This window comes from Sinocyclocheilus grahami, unplaced genomic scaffold, assembly GCF_001515645.1.
Source record: "Sinocyclocheilus grahami isolate Dianchi unplaced genomic scaffold, SAMN03320097.WGS_v1.1 scaffold706.1, whole genome shotgun sequence".
NCBI lineage: Eukaryota > Metazoa > Chordata > Actinopteri > Cypriniformes > Cyprinidae > Sinocyclocheilus > Sinocyclocheilus grahami.
This window is the reverse complement of record NW_015505885.1, coordinates 495,409-507,961: the sequence shown is the minus strand read 5'-3', so window position 1 is coordinate 507,961 and position 12,553 is coordinate 495,409. Positions and strand designations below refer to the sequence as shown.

Below are 12,553 nucleotides of genomic sequence, written 5' to 3'. Positions count from 1 at the left end.
CTGTGTGGTGTAAATGAACAGTTGATGAATCACACTTTTCTGAGAATAGACTTGGAAGTGGAGATAGCTAAACTGCAAGTTAAGCGGTGTTTTCAGAAAGCAAGCGTGTTTATCCACAGTGGAGAGAGAAAGCGTGAGCACAGGGTTGCCAGGTTGATAAAGATAAGTAGCACGTTTAGCAGATATTTCTGTATTGCGCAAGTGTAAAGCTCTGTTTTGGGGATTACGTCTCTTTATATCAGGCAACCCAGTTGTGTTCCTCTGCGGCCAGATTATTAACAGATGCTCTATTCATGCTTTTTTAGAAACCTCGCACTTTTCTACTCCATTTTAAATGTTGTAAAATGAAGCGTGGTCCACTGCTGCACACGTGCCACAGTATTGATACAGGACCAGCTGTATCAATACTCGTATCGTCAAATCTCTGTGACGATACATTGTCGTATCGATATTTTGAACACAGCACTAGTGGCCACTGCACTCAGAAATGCACAGCCAGTCGCTTTAGTGGAGGTAAAGCGGCTGCTGCTGGGTCAGCCCATTTGAGAGCCATCAGCCCAAGGAGAGCAGAAGCGCAGCGAGTTTTTATGGCTGAAATGTGCTGGAGCGATTCTCATAAAGCAGATGGGTAATGACTACTTGTTGTCAGGAACAAATCAAAGGTTATACATGTGTTCAGAGACTGTTGAATAAGGTCTAGGTGACTCCAAGTGATCCCTTCAGCCCAGCGTCACCATGCAGCTTTAAAGTTTAATATGTGACCCTGCAGCACAAAACCAGTCTTAAGTCGCTGGGGTATATTTGTAGCAATAGCCAACAATACATTGTATAGGTCAAAATTACAGATTTTTCTTTTATGCCAAAAATCATTAGGATATTAAGTAAAGATCATGTTCCATGAAGATACTTTGTACATTTCCTACCGTAAGTATATCAAAACGTAATTTTTGATTAGTAATATGCATTGCTAAGAACTTCATTTGGACAACTTTAAAGATGATTTTCTCAGTATTTAGATTTTTTTTTGCACTCTCAGATTCCAGATTTTCAAATAATTGTACCCTTGACCCTTAATGACTGGTTTTGTGGTCCAGGGTCACATATGCTTTAAGAGCAAATATAGCGCGTCATGATGTGGTAAGCTGCCGGGTGGACCTCAGAATGGCTCTGTGCTTTTTTCGCAGGGCTTTTACCAAATGCTGTGTAAAAGGGTGTCTGTTCAAAAGCCAACGCAGTCTATTTATTTTTCCCCAGGTCATCGTAATGAGCGCCACTCTGGACGCTGGAAAGTTCCAGGTTTATTTCGACAGCTGCCCCTTGCTGACCATTCCCGGCCGGACGCATCCCGTGGAGATCTTCTACACGCCCGAGCCGGAGAGGGATTACCTAGAAGCGTCCATTCGCACGGTCGTCCAGATCCACATGTGTGAGGAAGATGAGGGAGATGTGCTGCTCTTCCTCACCGGACAGGAGGTAACGCCGCTGATGTCCTCCCTGAATAGGGTTCATGCAGAGAATGCTTGATTTTAACCATTAGGTTATGTTTTCAAATCCTTGAATTTTGAGTGTCATCCTTGAAAATGCTTGATGTTTTTTTCCCCCTTATAAGTTCCCTCATCCTTGAAAAGCACCGACTGTACGGAAAGTTTTTGAAAAGTGCTTGAATTTCACTTTTAAAGACTGTATAAACTCTGTCTGAAGCCCAAGCATTTTACTCTCTTTATCCAAGGACAGTGTTCAGAGGCTGCTAGGTAAATAAAAATGTAAATACAGCAACACTAGCGAAACATAGCTCTGCTTGTTTAAGCATTTTGTAAAAGGGCTCAGGGTTTAACTGGTTGCCCTGTTAGCGTCTTAGTAGATCTCAAATATATCAAAATAAAGGCTAATTTAAAATATTAATAAATACTATAATGGAATATAAATAATCAATTAAATAGTTAGATGTTGTAACTATCACAGTCTGACAGCTGTGTGGTTGGATGCTGTTCAGAATTGTTGCTTGCAAATAAAAATATTATATTGTAGTAGATGTTTATTTTTTTTAAAATGTGTATTTTCTCTCCTAAAGTTTGAGATGCATATTTTCCCAAGTCTATGTTTGGCATCACAGATTAGGAAAGAATATATATATATATATATATATATATATATATATATTGTTGCAGAAAACAATAAATGCCAAACTGTGGGTACTTTGTTTTGGTTGTGTGTGGCTTCACATTCAAAGATTTGTGTCATTTTTCAAGCCGCCTCACACACAACAGTTAAATAGTGCAGAAGAGATCAATGCTTAGATTGATAATGGCCGTGAACACTGCTGGCCTTGGCGCGAAGGCAAAAGCCTGTGAGAGATGGCAGAGAATGACCCAGATTCGGCCCTGAAATTAAGCCATTTATTATTTCACGTCTCCTGCAACCAGTGCTCACCTGAGCGCAGTGGAGGGTCAGGGACCCACGCAAATGATAAATACGCTCACAGATGGAGAATCACCAGCCTTCCCCACGGATTTGTCCTGTACCTCTTTTTGCAGAGATCAAAGGCAAATTAACTTGATTTTCTTTCATGCTTTACATAAAGATTAATGAGGCGGCAAACAATAAAGCATGCAAATTGCAGGAATCCAACAATTCAGTCAATTTTAAAATTGCGTTCGCAAAGCAGGCTAGAAGAACGTACAAACAGTCAGACTGAACGTAGTACTGCCTCCATTTATGCCTCTCACTTCCCTTTTCAAAGAGAAGTCATACCTTCACACCACCAATCTAATCAGATAATTTGACACCCTATTTATTAACGGCAGACTCCCGTCATTAGTTTCTCCAGTGGATCTGGTCGTGTACATCCGTTTTCATTTGCAGGTGTGAGATTGATCGCTGGCTCGCTGCAGAATGAATGAACTCAAGTAAGTTGCATTTGGAGTGTCTCCACCAGCATCGGATGATAATTGAGTGGAGTGATTTATTGATGCGCAGGATTGTTCTCTTTGCTGTGAACAAATCATTATCAAGTCCAGAATGTCAGCGGATACAAGCGAGCTCAAGTTTATCGCGAACGGACCGACTCTGTGTTTGCACTTTTGATGTTTAAGTGTGCATTTTCTCACAGTCCCGCCCCAAACTCACGCCATTATTTGAGCAAGCAGTTTGAAATCACAAAAGTGTTAATGCACAAAGTCAACCTAAATATGGCATTCTTAAAGGGATAATTCACAAAAAAAAGGTCGTTTACTCAACCAAAAAGGATTGTTCACCCAAAAATATCCTGTTGTCATTTCGAATATCCTCATGTCATTCCAAACCCGTATGGCATTTTTCTGCAGATATTGGGGCCCTATGAAATCCATTAGATTGTTTTCCAAATTCGGTTTTTCTGTTGTAATTTTTCTGGATTCCGTATTTTAATTTCTAGAAAAAGAAAAAATAAAGATCTGTTTTAATGGTTAAATTGAATTTGATTAATCAAAAAGCATGTCTAATTAACTGAAATCATGATCACAATTTAACAGCAATTTATTGAATGTTTAACAAAAGTAAAATTTTTAGGGTCCTATGAAATATATATATAATTCGTTTTTCTAGTTCACTTTTATTTTTACCAAATTCTATTTTAATGGTTTAATTCAATTTTAATATTAAAAAGTGTCTCTGATTAATTGATTTTATTAAAAACAACTTTATTATTATTTTATAAAAAAATGTTCTCCCAGAAATACTGTGTTGTGTATTTATTTTTTTCTGGTAAATAAATGAAGGCATAAAACATTAATTTATCTTTTAATCAAATGGAAAATTAAACCCTTCCCCCCTTTTTTTTGGCAAACAGAATGCTGCACAGCAGAGGTTTACAATTCAAATTAAAACATGAAGGAAAGATTGTGTGATTATTCCTTAAAAAATGTTTTATTAATTTTATTAGTAGTAGTAGTTCTATTATTACATTAAGTCATATTTCTGTCACAGTTAAACCAGACTTCTATTTTAACGGGTCGCTGTGAAAACCTGTTTCTGTTTGTATATCAAAGTTTTTCTATAGTTTTTTTCTCAAGTGAAGTGATAAAATGCTCTCAACAGAAATTCATTTCATGTACTCTTATTAAAGCAGCAGAGGCTGAAAACACTGCGAGCGTCACACATGCTTCAGTATGTGTAGTAAATGAAACCACGCATCTGTGCCATTCATTCACACAACGACACGCAGAACATGCAGGATTCATATTTAAATTGTATTTTAGCCGCATAATATTCACACACTAGTCCATATCTCATTTTGATTTAATTGTCTTTTTTGTCCACATAATTGAAGTCAATGGGAACTGCAACTGTTTGATTGCCAGTATTCTTCAAAATATCTTTTATGTTCAACAGAACAAAGGAGGATTTTTTTTACCCATTTTTGGGTAAACTATGACTTTAATTGGTATGTTTACAACTTAAAATCACAATAACATGCTGACTATTTGGACGTCTCTTGGCTGTATAGTAGCAGATCTCTCTTATTAATGTGCTTTTAATTAGGTTAATGGAGTTCATACGGACTTGGGCAGTTCAGAGGGTGCTGTGCTTAAGCATTTCCCATCTTAAGCATGTGTTGAGACTAATGACCACAGTAGTGGAGTTGGCCATTATATTCCGCCCATGTAAAGAATGATTGAATATGCTAAAATCTAGGCCAAGAACATGGTTTTTAGGCTAGTCACATAATAGCTCAGTTTGCTCCTTTCGGTCAATGAAGGTGCCTTTTAGCTGAGCAAATTTACGTTGTTTGTCCACTTCGTTTTAGGTTCTTTATCTTTTCCCGGTTCCTGCTAATGCATCGAAACTCTGCAGAAAAAACAGATGACTTAACTCTATAGGCTTTCCGCAAACAGCAATTAGTTTTAAACCACACGATCTTTCAAAAAAGAAAAAACCCTCACTGATACAGTTGCGGTTATTTGTTCAACTTTGCTCGTTCAATTCAGAGATAAATTACCACTGATTAAGATTAGTTTTCTCCTTTAGATCTGTGCCAGCTCAGATGCATCTGCAGCTTGTAGATTAAAACATCCATTTAAAATATTTTCCTCTAGTATTGTATCGCGTTGATTTGGTGTCTTACTCCAGGTGCAGGCTCTTCTGCTTTGGCGCAGCCATGTGTCCCTCTCTCCCCGGTGCCTTGGCAGCACAGATAGCAGTCCTCCTGACAGCTGCCGCTTCCCAAGGGCTGATGGACTATTAATACTTTGGCTAATTCGATCAATCCATTCAGATTTGCCTTGTCCTGCTCTGTTGTGGCAGAGCTTTGATTAAGATGCACATGGCCACCGGTGCCATTTTCTGCGCATATTGTGCCCCAGGGAGTGATTCGGCGCGTGCACGGACTACCGTGTCTGGGATATCAGCATGCTTACGAGCTTTAATGCTTTTATGGGTAAATGATCAGCTATGGCTGCTTAGATACGCAATGAAAGGGTCTCAAGTAAAAGACTTTTAGGGGCTTTCACTGTCGCAGTGCATGTCATGATATCGATAAATGCTTTATTACAACAGCCTGAAGTTTTTCTAGAGATCACTGCTTGACTGTTTTCAATTGATCTCTTTCCTGCTCAAGTCGCAATGCACACTTTGGCCTGAGGATGGCGGTACTGCACAAGCTTTGACTTCCAAATCAGTAGGACCGTGCCACTTGTGTTGAGCGCAGTGTGCTCATGCATGAAGAAAAGACAAAGCTTTGCAGTAAATACTAAGCATTCTTCATTTGTTTCAGAGTGAATATTTCTCTGACTTATGAGAGAAGGCATTTAGTGAACAGTGGTAATATTAGTCTAGATGAACATTTGACATTTTTGTAAAGCATGTGCTTGTTAAATCTGCGCTACAGTGTGCTTTTTAAAACATTCCAACTGTTTGGATCTCTAATTTGCTCTGACGACTGGCACGTATTTCTAGATCTCAAGCCACTATGTAACGTTCAGCTTCACTTAACTGATCTGTTGTGATTTTCTCCTGGTTATGCATCATTGCTGCTTTCTCATCTCACATTAGCTCTACTACATTGCCATCTGGAATAATAAAGCGTGCGTGTGAGTGTACACATGCTCTTGTGACTGCCGCTGATGGCACAGCCATAGGGATCTTACCCAAGCACCACACACGCCGTGCACTCCAGCTTTCCTCACCATGCATGAAGAAAAGACAAAGCTTTGCAGTAAATACTAAGCATTCTTCATTTGTTTCAGAGTGAATATTTCTCTGACTTATGAGAGAAGGCATTTAGTGAACAGTGGTAATATTAGTCTAGATGAACATTTGACATTTGTAAAGCATGTGCTTGTTAAATCTGCGCTACAGTGTACTTTTTAAAACATTCCAACTGTTTGGATCTCTAATTTGCTCTGACGACTGGCACGTATTTCTAGATCTCAAGCCACTATGTAACGTTCAGCTTCACTTAACTGATCTGTTGTGATTTTCTCCTGGTTATGCATCATTGCTGCTTTCTCATCTCACATTAGCTCTACTACATTGCCATCTGGAATAATAAAGCGTGCGTGTGAGTGTACACATGCTCTTGCGACTGCCGCTGATGGCACAGCCATAGGGATCTTACCCAAGCACCACACACGCCGTGCACTCCAGCTTTCCTCACTCGGGTTAACACAACTGGCACGTCAAGTGTACCGCAACTAAACCACCAGAGCCTCGGTGGTGCTGGTGTTTCCAGAATGGGGGAATTGATCCAGCAGTTAATGATGTTTGTGAAAGTGGCTAAGGTGGAGTTTAATGGGTTGCTGATCCAAAATCAGTTGATATGAGGTGAAGTTGGACAAACAGAGGGTGGATTTACATAACCCACTGATTTGGAGCGTATGTAAGCATATGAAAATAATTGTTATTGTTTGTTATCACAATCAATTCTTCATAAAAGAGAACATTAAAAAAAAATCATAGAAAAAAAACAAAAGATATTCTAATTTTTTTTTTTTTTTTTTTTTTTAAAAAATGGACAAACAGAGGGTGGATTTACATAACCCACTGATTTGGAGCGTATGTAAGCATATGAAAATAATTGTTATTGTTTGTTATCACAATCAATTCTTCATAAAAGAGAACATTAAAAAAAAATCATAGAAAAAAAACAAAAGATATTCTAATTTTTTTTTTTTTTTTTTTTTTTAAAAAAAAAAAAGGGGGGCCGGGGGGGCAAAAAAGGGTTTAATGGGCATTTAGCGTGATCAGCGTGGTCTCCTACCTGCTGCTGGCCCTGCTCTGTGTCACCATCTCTTTCCGCATCTACAAGTCTGTCATCCAGGCTGTGCAGAAGTCCAACGACGGACACCCCTTCAAGTAAGAGTCATTTTTTGGCCTGCTTGTCTGTGTCATATCAATGGATGTATACTAAAATTTCGGCAATCGAAAATATTCAGCATCAAATGAACTTTCAGTTTTGGACGGAATTGTGATGTTTACTTAATTTTAAATTTCTCAGATTGGCACGTTTTGATTTTTTTTTTTTTTTACTGTTTTTACATGTTCTCTTCATGATTTAATGCATGTTTGAATAAATCTGCCATGAAGATAATATTTTGTTACAGTCACTGTTTACATGTTTATATTTCAACAATGAATTGGAGCATATACATAATTAATTAAAGTTGCTAATAAAAACGGCATTGTGTGCAATTTAAATGTTTATATGCAGCTCAGTTTTTATTTGAGTGTTGATTTATTAAATGTGATTTAATTAATTGACTGTTAAACTTTTTCTTTTGAGTTTTTAATTGAATTAACTAAACTTTAATTTCAGTAAAAAAATGTGGTGCTTCACTCTATATATCTTACTTAATATTATCTTATTATTAATATAATGTTTATTTATTGTAATGAAAATATAATTCATATATTTAATAATTAATTGTTATTATAATTTGCTGTCGGTGCATATTAAGCTGGGTTAGGAGAAAGTATTTTAACCAAAAACTTCACCTTTACACTTCACCTTTAACATTATAGGTCCATTTGGCACTTTAATGTTAGTCTCTGTGTTAGTAAGTGCTGTTTTGAGGGCAGTGGTGCTCAGAGGTGTGTGGGTATGTGGTGGAGCAGGGCTAATTGGGTTGACCCATGTGCCTGTGTGACAGGGCTCTGATGGAGAAAGATGTCACTGTGCCCCCCGAGACCTTCCGCAAGCACGTGGACGTCTGTCTCACCCACGTCAACCATGTGCTCAAGCAGATGAGCCGCCTCTTTCTGGTCGAGGATCTGGTTGATTCCCTCAAGGTCAGGACCAGCAATTATAAATGCTGTGATTTAAAGTGATAGTTCACCCAAACATTCTTTCAGAATTTATTCACTTATATGTTTTTTTAAAAAATTTTTTAAATTTTTTTTTTTTTTTTTTTTTTAATCAATAAAATGGAGGTCAGTGGGGTCAACAATGGATTCAATGGCGTTTGCTGTTTGGGCAAAACAATTGAAACATCCTTATAAATATGTTCTAGTTTTTGTTTGGTGGCTTTTGGCTCCAATGCAGATCTGGAGGAAATAACTTGCCATTCTAGACTAAATTTTCATGATAAAACAACCAAGCTTCGTTGGAAAAACATGCCTATGGCGTCATCTTCAAAATATTACATTGCTTCTTGCAGGTTTCACAACACTTTCTAAGAGAAATGTCTAGTGAGCAAAAAAAAATAAAAAAATTAGTTTACATATCATGCACTATGCTAAGAATGCTTTGAGGTCATAACAGTATTTTGCATGGAACTGTGCGAAAATAAGTCTTATAATCTGCCTCGTAATCCTAATTCCTGTAATAAAAGTGGTTGGTGTTTTACTGCCACTAGTGTTTATTTCAGATGGAAATGGCAGTCAATTGTATGTTTTTGGAGTTGTGCAAAAATGTAGGTACACACATTTTTCCAATGAGCATTTAAACCTTGTGTTATGTTGCAGTTTCTAATATGTTGAGTAATTCTATTAAATGTCTTTTGGCACTCGGCAGGCGTTAAAGGTGCTGTATGAAAGTTTTTGACTCTACTAAAGAATAAAAATATCATGTTTGCAGATATTTAAGAAACATGCTAAGTTAACATACTTCTTTACAATGCTACAGTCAGTTATTCTTCTTTGAAAATGTGCATTCCTAGATGTAATGTCAGTCTTTGTTTCGGTTTGTGAAACCCGCCCACTGCCAGTTTACCCAATTGTATTTCGGCACCCCGGGTTGCCAGTTGGCTGAAAACACAGCATATTTCATTTCATTCATCGTCATGTGCGCTCGTTCCTGTTGATGTCGTCAATCTGGCAACCTCAAGTCTGAGGAGGAGGGGCCGGGTGAAAAAAAACCCTCTCCAATATTTTGAATTTGAACTACAATACCTAGTTCAACCACTAGTTGTCAATCCTACATACAGCACCTTTAATTTTGCACCTGATTGTCGGTCTGTGGTCTCTAACATCAGCCTGTTCACCTTCTAGGAAATCGATGAAGCCTGCAAACGGATCAAACGTGAGATTGATGATCTCGGCCCCGATGTTGGTGACATCAAAATCATCCCGCTCTACTCCACGCTGCCACCACAGCAACAGCAGAGGATCTTCGAGCCGCCTCCACCCCGCAAACCCAGCGGAGCCATCGGCAGGAAGGTAAACATCACCGTTATACATATGACTCTTAAGAGCTTTCAACTGCGGTAAACCCTGCTAGTTTGCTTCAAGAGATGCTTTGATTCTTTAATAGAATATCCCACAGGCAAATGTTCCAGACCCATAAGGGGCCGTTCACACAGAACGCATTTTTCCATTCCAATGCGCTACGTTTCCATTGTTTTTCTATGTAAACTCGTGGTAAATGGACCTGTATGGGGTCTCCCACATGAGCGCTGTGTTTTTAAGACGACGTATCAAGTTAAAAGAATTTCAACTTTCACACACAACGCGCTCAGCAATGTCAGTTCCAAAACAGTGGACCAATCAGAAGGCCCTTAAGACTTTCATTCATATTTCAGACTCAAATACATTTTAGGATTTGCTCATAATTGTTGTCCATGCATTTAAATCACACTCAAGCAAAACGTAAAGAGATAACATAAAGAGATAACATACTTCACTTTTGTGAGTGGAGTATGGTATCAAAAAAATCCAAATATTGAAATGTGATTGTATCGCACAGCTATAGTAGCATCTTCAGTCCATTTAAAGAAAGAAGAGGATGAGAGAATGACTCAAGTCTGTCAGTAGAGGGAAGGGGAAATTAGGTTTTCTTTTTTTCTCCCCTTCCATCTTTAGCTTTGGTAGAGCAGTGACTCATAGCATATGCTGCTTTTGTCAGCATATGATTCTTTTCTCTAATTTTAGAAAGGAAAATTACTCATCCTTCGATCGTTTGAAAAGTTTTGGAGCAGTACTGTTTTTCTCGAGTCTGTTTTGGACGGTTTGCTTTCACTCCCTCCTGTTATGCTTCCCGACTTGAATATGGTCGTTTGGCATGTTGGCTTTGAAAAAATGAAATTCACTCTAGATATTTTATCAGAGCTCATCCACTGTAAAGTGGCTTTCATCGTCTGTCATTCTTTACTCTTAGCAGGAGGTTATGCAGACGCAATCGCTCATTTGTTTTCTCTACTCCCATTTCACTTCTTCGTCTAACAACGTAATTTCGGCACAATGTTTTTTTGAACTAACCAAGGTTATTTTTGTATCATTGAGATACTATTATTATTTTAATTAATATTTTAATATTTTCTATTTTCATTTTAATAGTTAATTTATTACCTATTGTTTTTTTTAAATGTCTATATATTTTGATATATTAATTTGTATATCAGTTTGACTTATTTTAGTACATCAAGTTTAGATTAAATGAAAATTAGAAAATATTAAATGTTGGCTTTGTATATTTTATTTCATTTCAGTTAATGCTTATTTTAAGGAATTTTTTATGGTTTCAGTTTTATTTAACTAATAACTCTGGAAGAAACTTAATAAATATCAATTCTTGTGTTGGTTAATAACTAGCAACAGCATGTTAAAGTCAGTTATGTTTATTATTATGTGTGATGCGAGATAAAGTTTGAAGAGACTGGTTTCAATACTGGTATTAGCAAAACTAAATAAATAAAGCATAAAACTAAATAAATAACAAACGCTTCTCAATGGCCAACATAACTAAACAATAAACACTAACTTCTCTTAATGCAGTCCTATGCAAAGCATGCTGAAGACCTGTAAATGATTAATTTAACAAATTTGACCAATTTAAATGTTCAAATAGTTTTTTGAGGATGAGTGTCTTGAATTTATTTTTTGGCACCCACCTTGTTTTTCTGTCCTTCAGTGGCAGCAGTACATAAGGAGGCTCAGATTACCTTGTAAAAATGTCAACCCTTCAGACCCTCTGGCATATATTAAACACACTGCATATAAGCCACTTTTGGCAGAAACAGGATGCGTGTGTGGATATTGTGAGATCCGCACCTGTGCAGTCATCCTCCTTCAGGACAAATCCAGCAGCCCTTCTGCACTGCTGATGCATGGATTTATTAGTTGGGATTTAACTTCACGTGATGCTCAGCAGTCACATGTAGGGAAATTGAGGACTGTGGCAAATTTCGTCAGTAGCGTTCTTGACGATCCTTGAGTTAATTGGGTTGTGGTAAGATTTCCCTTGTGCTGACTGCGGGAGTGGAGGGTTATGGAAGAATTAAGGAAAAAGTGAGGCTGCCGTGCGTGTTAAAACAATCCTTAATGAATCTAGCTTGTTAATAACTGTATGCGGACGGAAAGAGATTTAGACCCATCTAACCTGATAGAGACCATGTCCGGGCCTAAAACGTTTGTTACGTTACTCTTCACTCTAAGCCAAGTCATAAAGCATGCCGGTTTTAATTTGAAGACAAGCCCATTGGTTTTAAAGGGTTGTCGATTCAGCCCGGTAATGATGATAATGCTTGAAGCTCCTTCCACTTGTGCTGCTTAAAAACCCAGAGGTACAATGAAATCATGCTATTGCTGACGAAATGTCTGTTTGGTTCAGTACAGAAACAGACAGACAGGAGCCGTCTCGGCCCTCTGCGACGGCTTCCATAGTCACATTTAATTCAGCGTGATTGAAGGCAGGGTCTCGCTTATCTTTGTGAATATGAAACGTGAGCGACGCTGTCTGGTCAACTGCGTTCATGGCGGAGAAACTGTTTGAAGAGAATCTCGCATAACAAGGTTAAACTGTCAGCGTGTTTATAGGTAGTTGCCTAAATAGCAGCACATCTGATTTAATGGCATGGACATTTGAAGCTAACTTTATAGCCACAGTAATGCAAAAATGCACTTGCGGAAACTCGCAGTACTGGTCAAAAGGTACATGGAATTTTTTTTATTTTATTTTTTTACCTATTGTTTTTTTTAAATGTCTATATATTTTGATATATTAATTTGTATATCAGTTTGACTTATTTTAGTACATCAAGTTTAGATTAAATGAAAATTAGAAAATATTAAATGTTGGCTTTGTATATTTTATTTCATTTCAGTTAATGCTTATTTTAAGGAATTTTTTATGGTTTCAGTTTTA

The 12,553-nt window shown here is 37.6% G+C and overlaps 1 protein-coding gene across 1 annotated transcript in view; it reads left to right on the top strand.

Annotated features, from left to right (window-relative positions):
* The window catches only part of LOC107559925 (pre-mRNA-splicing factor ATP-dependent RNA helicase DHX15), a 43,236-nt gene that overhangs the window by 9,383 nt on the left and 21,300 nt on the right, over positions 1-12,553 (top strand). The window contains exons 5-6 of the mRNA XM_016243954.1: positions 1,255-1,473; positions 9,463-9,630. Coding sequence (XP_016099440.1) covers positions 1,255-1,473; positions 9,463-9,630 — 387 coding nt within the window. The remainder of the gene's footprint in view (positions 1-1,254; positions 1,474-9,462; positions 9,631-12,553) is intronic.